This window comes from Tarenaya hassleriana, unplaced genomic scaffold, assembly GCF_000463585.1.
Source record: "Tarenaya hassleriana unplaced genomic scaffold, ASM46358v1 Cleome11, whole genome shotgun sequence".
NCBI lineage: Eukaryota > Viridiplantae > Streptophyta > Magnoliopsida > Brassicales > Cleomaceae > Tarenaya > Tarenaya hassleriana.
The window spans coordinates 3,532,898-3,547,214 of NW_010961290.1; the positions used below are offsets into that span (position 1 = coordinate 3,532,898).

At 39.2% G+C, this 14,317-nt stretch overlaps 4 protein-coding genes across 5 annotated transcripts; 2 read left to right on the forward strand and 2 right to left on the reverse strand.

Annotated features, from left to right (window-relative positions):
• Positions 1-3,987: 3,987 nt before the first annotated feature.
• Positions 3,988-8,010, forward strand: LOC104805816. Its single transcript, XM_010530494.2, has 4 exons — positions 3,988-5,409; positions 5,854-6,162; positions 6,564-6,655; positions 6,890-8,010. The coding sequence occupies exons 1-4, from the start codon at positions 4,393-4,395 to the stop codon at positions 7,737-7,739; spliced, it is 2,268 nt and encodes a 755-aa protein (XP_010528796.1). The 5' UTR covers positions 3,988-4,392; the 3' UTR covers positions 7,740-8,010.
• A 900-nt stretch (positions 8,011-8,910) lies between these two features.
• Positions 8,911-9,754, forward strand: LOC104805818. Of its 2 annotated transcripts, none has more exons than XM_010530496.2 (2): positions 8,911-9,420; positions 9,526-9,754. In XM_010530496.2, the coding sequence occupies exon 1, from the start codon at positions 9,005-9,007 to the stop codon at positions 9,398-9,400; it is 396 nt and encodes a 131-aa protein (XP_010528798.1). In that variant the 5' UTR covers positions 8,911-9,004; the 3' UTR covers positions 9,401-9,420; positions 9,526-9,754. The 2 variants fall into 2 exon arrangements, with proteins under 2 accessions (XP_010528798.1, XP_010528799.1); XM_010530497.2 differs by having other exon boundaries at positions 9,529-9,754.
• LOC104805817 (indole glucosinolate O-methyltransferase 4-like) lies at positions 9,738-11,344 on the reverse strand. The gene is made up of 4 exons (XM_010530495.1): positions 10,767-11,344; positions 10,313-10,623; positions 10,152-10,216; positions 9,738-10,069 (listed from the first exon to the last, which is right to left on the reverse strand). The coding sequence occupies exons 1-4, from the start codon at positions 11,231-11,233 to the stop codon at positions 9,758-9,760; spliced, it is 1,155 nt and encodes a 384-aa protein (XP_010528797.1). The 5' UTR covers positions 11,234-11,344; the 3' UTR covers positions 9,738-9,757.
• Positions 11,345-12,037: 693 nt separating this feature from the next.
• On the reverse strand, positions 12,038-14,182 carry LOC104805819 (pentatricopeptide repeat-containing protein At3g18970). The gene is made up of 3 exons (XM_019201541.1): positions 12,737-14,182; positions 12,350-12,529; positions 12,038-12,265 (listed from the first exon to the last, which is right to left on the reverse strand). Exons 1-2 carry the CDS (start codon positions 14,127-14,129, stop codon positions 12,492-12,494), a joined length of 1,431 nt encoding a protein of 476 aa, XP_019057086.1. The 5' UTR covers positions 14,130-14,182; the 3' UTR covers positions 12,038-12,265; positions 12,350-12,491.
• Positions 14,183-14,317: the final 135 nt, after the last annotated feature.

Here is a 14,317-nt window from a genome sequence, read left to right on the forward strand (position 1 = left end):
TAGTGCTGAGGTTCCTAGCCGAGCACACCACATAACAAAGAGATACAATCATGGAAACGAAGACAAAACACGAAACTCTAAAGAGTGAAACTTGTCCTAGGCGTTTGCGAAGATCTGTTCAGCGAGCGCAGCCATTTCGCCGCCAATCTTCTTGATCTCCAGCTGGCGTTTCAGATCATCGGAGATTGAAGACTCGAACCCTATCGTCGCAGCCACCTCGGCTCTGCCCCCATAAACAAACCTCTGCGCCATAATTGCGTATAACGAAAATCTCAGGGCGGCCGAAACGACGAAAAAGAAAAAGAACCTGATTCATATTTGAGAGACAACAACCATGAAATGTATGTGTACCTTGAACCTGGAAAAATAGATGGCTCCAAAGCACATTGGGCATGGCTCACAAGAGGCGTACATGACACAGTCGGAGAGATCTCTTCTGTTCAGTTTCTTACAAGCCTGAAATCAAACAAACCCATCTTCCAAAATCTCGATTTATTGCGAGTTTAGAACAACCTTTCCGTCAAGATCCAGTCTTTTTTTTTTTGGTCAAATGTGAGTGTTGTATTCCTTTACCCAAAAACATAGTCCTTACATCAGAATCAGACTCTACAAAAGATGTACAAAATAAGGGATCCCCATGCGCAAGCGGGCAAAAGTAGCCGAAGGATATTAGCTAATGCTATACCAAAGCTGAAGGATTTCAATCTTTATGTCCATTAGAACAACAGAAGATCAAAGTGTGAAGGCATATGATACAGGACTAGGATCCCGACACGATCTAGACCTGTTCCAGCCTTAGAATTATCTCCTTTTTTACTAAAAACCCAAAGGCGCTTATCTAAGCAAATGATCCAATTTCTTTTCCATGCAACTCTATGGTAAGAATTTAATTTAGTATTTGATTTGCTGTGTCTTCTTACATTTGGCACTTCCAGGTAGCCAAATTCGGAAAGTTGAATGACTAATGCAAAGTGCTTAATCAAGGGTTAATCATATAAAAGGATCTCAGCCCACGACCAGAGTAAATTCAGAATGTAAGAACCCAGAAATCAGAAACCCAGACTCATCACCCAATCCATACGATCATTTGGAATCAAAAGCATAGAAAAACATTCACAAACGCCGGAAATCTGAATTCAATAGACAAAAAGAGGAGACGAGAGAGCGAAAGAGGATGAAGGCATAGATCCGATAGTTACCCTTAGCTCCTGAACCCGGCTCCATGAATGTCTTGCCAGTATATCCTCAATCTGACTCCACGGATGGTAACCCAGCCATTTGGGTTAAATAATTTAATCCAAGCTGAAAATTATACGAGTTGGGCCAACCGAGATTCACTGAAAGCCCATGGGTATTTCACTGAAAGCCCGCCCATGTTCATCCAACCAAGATTCTGTAATGATGCAAGATTCGATTCTTTCTTCAGTTATTAGAGCTAACAGAAGAATTCGGGACAACGACAAACCATCTTCTTCATTACAACCGACAAAAAACTGGCCTACACTACCAAATCTAATAATTTTATTTTATTCAAAACGATTGTTTTTGTATAGTTGTGAGCATTAGCTGAAACCCCACTATCAAAAAAAATTAATTGTTCGTATGTGATGAAATGACATGTATCCACAAATCCATGAAGAAGGACTAGAGCCTCCGGCTGAAGAAGAGGTTTCCTAAAAGAAAACATTGTTGTATTGGTTCGTTCGTCGAATAAATTCGTTTTTAATTATTATTTTTAAAAATTATGAAGATACGTGAGTTGGAGTTTGGAAAGTGCTCATAACCCTTTTCCAAAAAAATAAAAATAAAAATAAAAATCAAACCATACAAAATAACAATTTGTCTTTGGAATATTGAATGAATTATGATCCAATCTAAATTCACAATAACCATATTTTTTTCTTAATTTTAATTGAAAATTGGTAATCACGATAACCGACCGTGATCAGATTAATCGGAAAACGAGATAAATTTTTTGGAATTAAAATAACATGAAATAGAACTTACTCAAAAAAAAAATGGCCTAGTAAAGGAATATATCTTAAAACACAACACTTCAAGAATCCCATGCACTAAAAGTCTAAAACCATTTTTAATATTTGTTAACTATTTAATATACACGTAAGTCAAAGATTAACTTTATAAATAATAGCAACTTAAATGATCTTGAACCGTTTAATTTAACTTTTCCCTTCCGCCTTTGTAATTTTATAATTGGAAAATGTTTTAAATTAAATTACATAATAATAAAAAAAATAAAACATAATTGGATAAGCTTGTTTGGTGTGGTGTGTGAGGGGGTGCGTGTGATTGTCTGTCTCTCACTTGCTCTTGACCCATGTGTGAATTATGCAAATACACGTGGCATCAATTATTTCCTTTCCAGATAGATCCTACCCGAAACCCCATGTGTCTTCGGTTTAATCATTTTTTATTCCCGGTTTAATAATGAAACCGGTTCTCGTTGAACCGGTACGGCAATGGTTAGAAAGTCTGTTTTAGTTTTTTATTTTGAATTCCAACTAAGAAAAAAATCTAAATAATTGATTTTCAATAAAAAAAAATTTTGGAAATACAGTAGCAGTATATGTCCATTGATGAAAAGATCTTAATTTTTAAAATATTGATTTTAAGATTTTAAATATAAAATCTAAACCCTGATATAATTTAGAAATGTCCTTTTTATATATCTTATTATTTTGTATAACTATATAAAAAAAAGTTGAAATTTGATATAATTCTAAAAAATTTAATTACTGAACATCAATAGCTGATAATTTTATTTTTGTCCCTTATGGATTCTAAAAACATAAGATTCAAATTTTTTCATTTTGTGTTTGTTCAAATGAGAGAAAAAAAAGTCAGATATCGTGGAAAACGAAGAGCAAAGCATTAACATTAGCCGACACAAGGGAAGTACAAAATGCAAAATATAATTAAACCGTTAATGTAATATTTTTTATCTTTCAAAAAAAATTTTAATTATTTATTTTTTTAGATTTTGATCAGGATTAAATTTTACTAGATTAGTTTTATTTTTAAAATTTAATTTAATTTTTTTCTTCTAATTTATTATTTTTATATTTAATATAAATTCAATAAATTTTATTATAATTATATCCAATAAAGTTCAACAATTTTTAAATATAAAAATAGAAAAACAAAATTTTAATTTCGGGATATTTTTCATAATAATAAAAAACATATGGCTACCAACACCTCTAAAAATATTTAACAAACCATTTGGATTTTAACATTTCAATTTCATTGGTACACTTTTCATTGTACAACCATAAAAACGAAGTATATATGGTGAAAGTTCATGATATACCTATTTGGTAATTTCCACATTTGGTCGGTCTTTGACTCTTTGATTCCAAAAATAAATCCAAGCGTTCATTCAAAAATCGGTTTACTTCGGTTATTTGATAAAATCGGCAATTTCGGTTTGTCATAACTCAAGGAACCTTATGTTTGGCTTAAACCGGAAGGACATCCCATGTTGCTTCTCTCTGTCTCAAGTTTTCCATGACCCAAAAGGCTTAAAGTTTCTTATTTTTGTTATTTATTTATAAAATAACATGAATTAGATATTTTATTTTTAACGAAAAGTTGTTTTAACAGAAAAAAGAAAATGGGATTATACTTAGTATTTACATACGATTCTTATCATATTTTTACTTTTAAGTATAATTTATCTTTCCATTTATAATTCAGCCATTTCAGGATATTGCTCCTGGTCAACTTCGTTGGATTTTAATGGTAAGATATGAAGATTTATTGGTAATTAATTCGTGCAATAAAAAGAAAGTAAATTTATTGCCTGTCAAAAATACTTACGGATCCATGGAAAATTGACTATTAAATTATTTAATATATATTTTTTATCTCCTTAAAATTTCTAAATATTTAATTGTTTTTTAATAAATATTCCGTGTTTTTTTTGTCTGATGGCTAAGTAACTTCTTCTTCTGGCATTTTGCTTGAAGGTCCATTCCATCAACAGCCACATAAGCTGCAACAAACAAATTCCAATCTCCTTCTCTCTTCCCCCCTGAATCTGACCAGTCCTTTCTTCTTACCTTAAACAAGATTCAACGAAAACAAATAACAATTTTAATTTACTTTCTTCTCAAATTCCATGGCTGCAAACCCTACTTGGGCTTACGCACCATTTTTATTCATTTCCTCTATCTCTCGTGTTTTTTAAGGGTTTTCCCCAACCTGGCTCCATCATAATATTAGTTTTTCATCTGGGTTCGTATCAAAATTCGTGCCTTTCCCATCTGGGTCTCGGCAAAATCCCCGCTTTTCTCAGAGATCTGACGCTCTCGAGGTGAAATCTTGAGCCTTTCTTGTTCTCCTTTTGGGCCCAAGTGATGCTCTGCAGAGATGGCGAATCTAGTACCTGGAGTATTACTGAAGCTTCTTCAGCACATGAACACCGACGTTAAAGTCGCCGGAGAACACAGGTCGTCTCTCTTGCAGGTTGTGAGTATAGTCCCTGCTTTAGCGGGAGGCGAGCTATTTCCGAATCAAGGGTTTTACCTCAAAGTCTCAGATTCGTCCCATGCGACATATGTGTCTTTGCCTGATGAACATGATGATTTGATTCTCAGCGATAAGATCCAATTAGGTCAGTTTATTCATGTTGATAGGCTTGAATCGGCCTCTCCTGTTCCGATTCTTCACGGTGTTAGGCCTGTTCCTGGTAGGCATCCCTGTGTTGGTAGTCCCGAAGATATTGTAGCTACTCATTCACCAGGGTTTCTCAGTGATAACAATGTGAATGATAATGGTGCTGGTAGTGGCAATGGCTCCTCTGGTTCGAAACACGGGGAGAAAGAGAAAGAGAAAGCCAAGACATCTTCTAAAGGAGCTGCTGGTAATGGGAGTGTCGGTGAGAAGGAGAAACCAGCGGGGAGTAGGCTTAGTGTTAGTTCTAGGGATGAACATTCTGATAGTAAGAAGCCAGTGGTTACGGGTTTGACTCGGACAAGGTCACAGTTAGGGAAGTTGACTTTGGATGTGAGGAAAGAAACGTTGGGGAAGCTGAAGACTTCGGGTTCGAAGTCGATCCCTTCTTCGCCTACAAGCTGTTATTCGTTGCCTACTTCATTTGAGAAGTTTGCGAATGGGGTGAAACATCAGCAGCAGGTGAAGGCTAAGGTGTTGGAGAGGGGCTCTCCTCGATCGACATTGCCAGAGAAGGGGAGGTCCCATCTAAAGGCTGAAAGTCCGAGCTTGGGGAAAAAGCTCCCCATGATTAGAAATTTCGTTCAGGGGATCGAGTTTGGGGCCAAGGCACTGAGGAAGAGTTGGGAAGGTAATATTGAAGTGAAGAGTCGGGATAGCACGAAACTGAAGGCTGGAAAGCGTGATTCAACCCCTGATTCCCGTAGTTTATCAGTAAGCTTTTTCATCATTCTAGACCTTTTTATTGCAAAAAGGATAGATCTTTTATAACTGTAAGGTTTCATTGCAGAAGTTTGCTCAGTGTCAGTATCGGTACTTGGTTTACAGCTAAAATTACGATGGACTTTTTCTTTGAGCCGCTTCAAATCATGATCAAACGGCTCTTACTCGTTCTCTAGGTTTAGAATCTTGGTTTGTATCTACATCTTTTTTATCCGTCTGATTTACAGACAAAATCTTGTTGTAATCCATCAGCTTTTGTGCTGTATTGTGTTTTTTTTGTTGGTTTTCCGTCTGGGTCATGACAGTCTTTTCCTAGGAGATCAGACATGTTCTAGGTGAAACCTTGAGCTTTTCCCTAGCAGTTTTAGTTCTTGTTAATGCATTAATCTCTTGTTAATGTATGAAACGTGGCTGTTCATAAATTTTATTTACTAGGCCCCGAGGAAAAGCACATCGAGCGAGAAGTTGCCGACCAAAGAGGACAGGGCAAATATATTTTCGAGATCATCGAAGGAGGAGAATAAGATTCAGCCAACCAAAAAGGTGGGGGCAAATGGAACACTGGACGACAAAGATAAGATGGGTAAGCCAAAAGCGACACCCCTTGGAAAGAAATCAAATGCGGAGCAAACGACTAATGGGTTGCCCGGGAATTTGGTCAAAGTCCCTGTAAACGGTAAAAGATTAGCGGATGCAAATATCCAATGGGGTTCGCTCCCTTCTTCTCTATCAAAGCTAGGAAAGGTATGAATTCATGGATCCTTTTAAGCCGCTTGCTTCTTGCTTAAACTTGCCCTGTTCTTGTGATCTCTCTCTTTTACACAACCTCATTGTTAAATAAACCGTTCTATAAACCAAATATAGCAATGACAATGTTGTAATCTTGAAATTGAAGAGAATGGGAAAGACAACTTTAATCCCATTGAATCCCAATAGCTTAAAATCGACCGTTTTTTTTTCTACTGGACAGTCATTCTAGTTTTAACCAACCTCTTTCTGAATCATATATGCGAGGTATGGTACATGCTCTGTTAGTGTAAGGATCTGCATCTGAATGTTTTTGTCTTTTGGCACCAAAATCAAGTTATATGCTTAGCTTCTCAGATCGTGACTGATTTCGGTTTTCGTTTATTCTTCCCTGGCAGGAAGTCTTGAGGCATAGAGATGCGGCTCAAGCTGCTGCCATAGAAGCTATGCAAGAGGCTGCTGCTTCTGAGAGCTTACTTCGCTGCCTCAGGGACATACATCTCTTGCAAAAAAAGAAAAAAATTCATCGTGTTATAGCTCGCGGTTATTAATTGCGATATCATATCATCCCACACTGAAATATGGGTCTGGTGTTTGAAGCTTGAGGGACAACGAGTGCAGCTTTGGTCCAAATCGAACAGTTCTTTATATTTTCCCCGAAGCTTTTACTAAGTTTTCCCGTTAGCATTTTTTGTTTCTAACCTTTCTGTCTTTTCTTCTGTAGTATGTATTCTGATCTCATGTCAACTGCTAAGGAAGATGATCCGCAGCCAGCGGTTGAGCAGTTCTTGAAGCTCCATTCCAACTTGAAGAATGTTCAAACGATAACCGACTCGCTATCGAAAATAATATCTCCAGCATCATCCCCAGAAAATGAAGAACCTAAGTCCGAGGAAGCCATGAAAGTTGCTGCAGAAAGACGGAAGCTCGCAACCTCATGGGTGCAGGCTGCCTTAGCCACCAACTTATCTTCCTTCTCTGTCTACACCAGCAGCCCGGTCAAACCCGTTGCCTCGGGGAATAAACCCATCATAGTCCTCGAGACCCAGGGTAAGAATTCTGCGAGTAAAACCCGCGGGAATGTCCAAACCCGACCATCGGTTGGCTCCAAGCTCGTAGCTCAAGGTGTCATCCGAAAACCTGGGGATGGCACCGGCCAAAAGGCTGCAGCTTTGGCGGCTCCACCTCTTGAATGGGTGAAAGGCAACGGTCTGGACGAGGCAATCGATCTCGTCGAGAGGTTGCAGATGGTTTCTCAAGATTGGTTCTTGGGTTTCGTAGAGAGGTTTTTGGACACTGATGTGGATACATCACCAAGTCTGTCGGATAATGGGCAGATAGCCGGGATGCTGAGTCAGCTCAAGAGTGTGAACGACTGGTTGGACGAGATCGGGTCATCGCCCGGGAAAGAGGATGGAGAATCGCCCGAGGTTTCAGAGGAAACGATCGATAGGTTAAGGAAGAAGATCTATGAGTATCTCCTGACTCATGTGGAATCAGCTGCTGCAGCTCTTGGTGGTGGCTCTGTTTCTTCTCCAAGACCCAAACCGGTCGAAACTAAATCAAAAAGATAATCCGGTTTGGTTTGGTTTGGTATTTGGCACAATCTCCAAGGTTACGGACTAGGTAACTTATAATGCAATGTGAGAGTGTAATTTGTATATATGAATTTGGCGGTGAAAATTTCCGGTATAGTTTCGGTTATTTATCATCTTATCATCGGTATGAAGTGTACCGATGTGATTTATCTCGGGTTTGTTCATGGTATTTATTTTACCGGGTTGTTGGTATAAAGAAGACGATTTCCATATGAAAAGATTTCAATATTTGGTTCGGTTTGATGGACTTCGGTTCCATTATTAGCATTTTGTTTTTGTTTTGTTTTTGTATTGAAAATGAATAATTTACTACGTCTATTTGTTTTTTCAACACATATATTGGAATATACCCTATGACAAATAATTTGGAATTCGGAGAATTACAACGATTGATTTCTTTTCGTTTAAATCGATTATTTATATTTTAAAAATATGTATCTAATACTAAATGATTATTTATTTATTTATTTTGGTTTCTGGTTGGTCACTTTTTTCAACAAAAATGTTCATAAAATTTATATTCCCCTCGATTTTTTCGGTTTATTTATTTATTTATTTTAGTTTACAGAGAAACATATTAAATGAGACCAAGATAAATTTCATTTTCGATTTCGATTCAATTTCGATGGGACAGATAATTTGTTTTGAAATTCTTTTTAGAGCTAAATTATTCCAAGAAACTAGATCTAGATGTATGGTTTTAATTACAATAAACGTGATTTTTTATCATTATATGACCAAATCATTTGTAATTTTGGAGAAAAATAAACAAAATTCTATGTCAATACCCAAGGAAAAACTTAGTCATAAAATTTTTAAAAAATACACATTGTTATTAAATTAGGTTATGGTACGTTAAATATTCTAAAAATATCAAGCCATTCAACAATATTTCTGTGTGAAATGTCATTCCACATTTTTTGGAACACCATAAATTTGACTGAATTTCAAAATTATAAAAATCAAATAACCATACATGTACATATACATTATTATGTGTGCTCTCAAAACTTAAATTCTGCATATTATACGAAAATTTATAACAAAATAAAGCTATGTGCGTTATTTAAATACGTAAAAACAAAAATATTATTTATTTATTTTAGGTATGGGAATGGTATCATATTCAAAACATGCAAGCAAAATCGTACGTTCCTGTATATAAACCGTTGAGCCAAAAAAAAAAGCAACGAAGAAGAAGAAGAAGGAAAAGCAACGAAGCATCGAACGAATCGTCTCCAATGAGTCTCAGAATGATCGAAGCGGTATTCTCCAGCGAAACCCTTATCGGATTCGTCTCCGATACGAAATTCTTTGAATCCGTCACCGATGAGTATTTCCAGATCCTGGATCTCGACAGAGACGGAGTCCTGTCGACTTCAGAGCTCCGGCGAGGCCTGAATCGAATAGTGTCGGTGGAATCGGAGATCGCGCCGGAGGAAGAGACCGACGACGTTTACAAGGCGATATTCGAGAGATTCGGAGAAGAAATTGACCGAGATCGATTTAGGGATCTGATTGCAGAAATTTTGAGAGCCATGGCTCGAGCTTTTGGGAAATATCCGGTAATCATGGTGGTGCATTGCGAAGGATTGATCATGAAAGCTGTTCGTCACGAATCGAAACAAGACGAATGATCAATGCAGATCGAAAACCAGTAAGCACCAATTCTTCGTTGATTTTTGTCGATTTGAGGAAATTTTAATCAGATTGTTAACTCGCCGAATCATTTGTTTGTTTGTTGGTTTGAATCGGTGTTTAGTAGTGATGGATTTGATCACGAATGCTGTTCATCACGAATCGAAACAACGCGAGCGATTTGTTTCCAATCCCAAATTACTAATTTCGATCATTAGTGGTAAACCTCCATTTCTTCGGGGAGCAATTAATCAGAATGTTGACTCGTGGGTTTGTTTGTTTTCGAGTCCATTTGTTTGGTGTTTCTGATTTGGTTGTATTATTGCTCAATATATATATATGTTAGAGGACAATGATCACATTCCTGTCTCTTTGTGGAATTCGATAACCCAACAATAGTAAGCGCGGCACACGAATTCGCAGCGGGCGAAACCTGATCTTCTGGCCAGACCCTCGAACTCGGCCCGTGTCCTCTCCCTCCCTCCCGGAAGTAGAGCCATCAGCAACACGTCCAAGTCGAAGCTCAAGTTCGCGTATTCGCGACCACCCTCGAGATTCGTCGGAACAACTGTCTCAACGATGATCACTTTCCCTTTATCCGGGAGCGATTTCCAACAGTTCCGAAGAATCTTGACGCTCTCCTCGTCATTCCAACCATGGATCGACCGCTGTTATTTTGTTCGTCCCCATTAGATTATGTTAGAAATCTCGTGAACACTTATCCATCTTTAAAACAAGATAGTAACTCACTTTTGTGAAGATGGCATCTGCCTTTGGGATTTCAACGAACATATCTCCGGCCACATGCTCCACCCCTACGGATTAATATCCCAAAAAAGGTCGGACAATTCTTCGGGCTCTATTAGCATACGGTCCCAAACAAAGGGAAAAACATTTGGGCAGTCCCATACCAGGAAAAGTAGGAGCCTTAGCTACGACATCGAGCAAGTCGAAATTGATGCCCCTGATGTGAGGATGCTTTGCGGTGACGAGACTCAGGGAAGTACCGTCTCCTCCTCCCAGATCGACCAACACGTTCACACCTTCGAAACCCTTGTAAACTCGTAGAATTTTCTTCATGATCATGGTCGAATGTTCCGACATGGCCCTGTGGAATAGCTCGTGAAAAGGTTCGTTTCTTGCCAAGTATTCGTACAGCCCTGTACCATTGGCGCAAGTAAACGGATCTTTCCCTTCTATTATCATATCCTTCAAATGAGACCTACCCATGAAAGATTAAGGCATGTTATCTGTTAAACAAAGTTTATGGAATCAAATGCATCTACCCATCAAGCAAATCATCATAACTTAACGTTTTCTAAAATAATATGAGAGAGAGAGAGAGAGATAGAGAGAGTAAGCTACCACATGTTGATATAGACGTCGGTAAGTGAGACCAAGAACAAAGGGAAAAGAGAACCAGAGCCTTGACTATCATTCAGAAAGAACCGGCAAATGGGTTTGGATGCGTAAACCCTCTCGATCTCGGTCCCTCCGCCGTCCTCTTGGGTTCTGACCGTACGGCACTTGACTATGGAGTAGCTAGCAAGCAAGCGCAAGATGCGGTCCAGCATCATGGGGGCATGTGGATTGCCAGGCTTGGTCGGAATCCGACATGCTATCTCGCGTGGCGAGAGCCAATCTCCCTCCCCCGCTGCATGGATTGCGTCGATCACTCCAAGCTCTACGGCGGTTTTCAACGCCATCGGAAACGCCACCGCGTTAGCTATCCTTCCTGCTCGAATCCCCTCTTCCTCCTCCTCCTCCTCTTCTTCGATTCGGTTTCCGTTAGGGTTTAGGTTCAAGGAGTCTTCAAGATCGGCGATGTTCATTTCGTTTCTGAAATCGAAGAGAATCTCAAAGGGTGGAAGAGATGCTAAGTTGTTTGGGGGTTGGTCTGTGTTCTCATCTTTGCTTCATTTTATAAGGAGAAAACAGAGATATGGCACCAATTCCGAAAATAGTTTAGGGGAAAACATATATATTATCCGGTAATAATGAGAGATTATTTTATTATGTTAATACCGATTTCGCCTGTTAAATTAGGGTTCCTAAACCAAAACATCAGACGGAAATATCAATCTGTTTTGGTTCACATAAAGTTTATGCAAATTTCAAATTTAAATTTATTCGTATAAGAGTTTGGTTTTAAATACGAATAAAATGTTACAGTTTTATTTTAGAAAATTACCATACGGAGGAGGCTCACCTACTAAGACCACGTTTTAAGAAGAAATGCTAAAAACGGACAACAAAATAAAATAAATTAAAAATATATAACCAAGCAACCAAAAAAAAAGGTGCATTTCCAGAACACGTGATTCATCAAATGGTGCCACCGATCAAGGCCCATATTTACAGGGAGGAAGTGGAGCCCTTGCACATAAACCAACATTTAAAAAAAAAACAAATATAATTTTTTGTAATCTAGTAATCATTAAAGTTTTCGGATAAGAGAAATAATGATTGAGCTTTTTTTATTAAAAGAAAAACAAAATGATTAGATTTGGTTAAATTGTGGTGAACCTTTTATATTGTAGCAATTTTAAAATTTTATCAGTAAGCCCATACTTCGTCTTTCTAATTTTGCTGAATCTATACATGTTCATGGTCCGAACCGCCCGAGACCCGAGAGAGAGAGAGAGAGAGAGTTTCATTGATCTTATGGGAGAAATATACAAAGATCAGCCTTTCTCGACCGAGTTCACTTGCGAGAACGTCGAGGCGATGATGCTGGCAACGTTACTATTGAAGACGACGTCTTGAAGACGACGTCAAGGAATCTCTCAGGCTCGACCCCGTGGTTCCTGTTCTTCTTCACCGTGAAGCCATCGCAGACACCAAGATCGGCGGCTACGACATTCCTGCAAAAAGGATCGTTCAGGTGAACACGTGGGCCGTGCCCCGGGACCAAACCGTGGGAGGGGGGCACCCTAACGAGTTCGTACAGGAGAGGTTCATGAATGATCACAAGACCGTGGGCTTCAAGGGTCGAGATTTCGAGCTCTTGCTGTTTGGGTCGGGCTGTAGGATATGTCCCGTGATGCATTTGGGCGTCGCCATGTTCGAGATCCCTTTGGCAAACCTTCTCTACCGATTCGAATGGAGCTTGCCGACGGGAGTTATGCCTGAAGACATCACAAGATGGACGTAAAGACCGGACTCGCCATGCACAAGAAAGACAACCTCGTATTGGTCCCCACGAAACACTTCTAACGATAGCATGATATCATTACGCATAAGATTATGACTGCTAAGTTATTTCCGGAGAAAATGGTGTCTTTCATATTATTGTTGTATGAATCTGAAATCAAGGATTCAAACAAGACTGCAACCTTTTCTCATCTTGATCCTCCTCTTTTTCATTTCTTCTCTCAACATCTCAACCTTGCCCCATTTCCCCTCGGAAGCCAACACATTCGACAGAGCCACATAGTCTTCACAATCAACACCAAAACTCAAATCATTTTGATCCAACCGGATTAGTACCTTCCCAATCTTTTCAGCCATCTCTGTGTCCCCATGAACATTGCACGCGTTCAGCAAACTCCTCCACAAGATAGAGTCAGGCTGGACTGGCATAGTCGATATGAACTCATACGCTTCTTTTAAACGCCCGGCTCTACCAAGGAGATCCACTATGCAACCACAGTGTTGAATGGCAGGAACAATACCGAATCTTTCCTTCATGCTGTGGAACAAACTGAGACCCTCTTGGACCAGCCCTACATGACAACAAGCCAATAGCAAGCTTGTGAAGGTTACTTCGTTCGGTTTAACACCAGAATCTGCCATTTTCTCGACAAGGTTCATTGTCTCGACTCCTCTGCCATGAAGAGCTAGCCCTGTCGCCATGGAAGTCCATGTCAATACGTTCTTCACTTTCATTAGCTCGAACACAGATACCGCGCTTTCCAAGCATCCGCATTTTGAGTACATGTCTACAAGACCAGTACCGATGAAAACATCGTTTTCGGGTGCAAAACCTGATTTTTCTATGTACCCATGAACAAGAGAACCCATTTCAAGGAAACCCATTCTAGAAATCGCGGAAAGAACGCAAACCATTGTCGTATCACTAGGCCTGAATGGCTCATCACCGCACATGAATTCACGAAACAGTTTTAAACCCATATGAGCAGAGTCACTGCCTTTCTCCTTTCGTGAACAATATCCTCCAATCATTGCATTCCACGATACACAGCTTTTCTCAGGCATTTCATCGAACATCTTCCTCGCAGAACGTAAATCCTCATTTTTTGCGTAGAAATGGATCAAAGTAGTTCCGACCAACAAAGAATCAGAGAGAAGCCCGTATTTTATTACCATCCCGTGAACCTGTCGGCCAAACCACAACGTCGAAACCGAACGGAATCTGGCACAAGCGCCAAGCACAAACACAAACGTGTGCTCATCGAGAATCAAGCGACTGTCCGATGCCCAATTCGTGAAAATCCCAATCGATTCCTCGGGTTTGCTACATTTCAGCAACGTGTTGAAGAGAAAGGTGTCCAGAGGATCGAACTGCGGGAAAACCATCGAATGAGCAAGTTTGGTGCTTTCTGCAGTGGAAGAAGACGAAGAACAGTAATGCTCCAAGAGTTTGCCGAGAAGAGAATGGTCTTCGCAGCCATTGACGACCAACTGAGCGTGTATTGGCTTCGCGTGAGTAAAGTTTTTTGGATTTAGCCGTTGTAAAAGAGAGAGAGCGAATTTGGAATTGCTCATGTGGGAACCTCTCGGTTCATCCAAAGTTTTCGACTTCGTACTTGTTCCACGAAAGAAAACAAAACCATTGGTTCTCCTCTATATTTTTTGTTTCTTTACAAATAAACCCCTTATGTCTCAACTTTACATTTTTAACCCTATAATCTTGTCCCTCATACCTCAGTACCACCGAAGCATATAAATCCAAA

Bases quoted from the DNA above. Each gene is read 5' to 3' on its own strand.
- LOC104805816 (XM_010530494.2), top strand. From the start codon at position 4,393: ATGGCGAATCTAGTACCTGGAGTATTACTGAAGCTTCTTCAGCACATG. The intron at 6,163-6,563 runs GTATGAATTCAT...CTTCCCTGGCAG, and splicing joins CTCTATCAAAGCTAGGAAAG to GAAGTCTTGAGGCATAGAGA. The intron at 6,656-6,889 runs GGACATACATCT...TTTCTTCTGTAG, and splicing joins AGCTTACTTCGCTGCCTCAG to TATGTATTCTGATCTCATGT.
- LOC104805818 (XM_010530496.2), top strand. From the start codon at position 9,005: ATGAGTCTCAGAATGATCGAAGCGGTATTCTCCAGCGAAACCCTTATC.
- LOC104805817 (XM_010530495.1), bottom strand. From the start codon at position 11,233: ATGAACATCGCCGATCTTGAAGACTCCTTGAACCTAAACCCTAACGGA. The intron at 10,624-10,766 runs GTAGCTTACTCT...TTTCATGGGTAG, and splicing joins GACGTCTATATCAACATGTG to GTCTCATTTGAAGGATATGA. The intron at 10,217-10,312 runs GTATGGGACTGC...ATTAATCCGTAG, and splicing joins TAAGGCTCCTACTTTTCCTG to GGGTGGAGCATGTGGCCGGA.
- LOC104805819 (XM_019201541.1), bottom strand. From the start codon at position 14,129: ATGAGCAATTCCAAATTCGCTCTCTCTCTTTTACAACGGCTAAATCCA. The intron at 12,530-12,736 runs GTTGCAGTCTTG...TGATGTCTTCAG, and splicing joins GAGGATCAAGATGAGAAAAG to GCATAACTCCCGTCGGCAAG.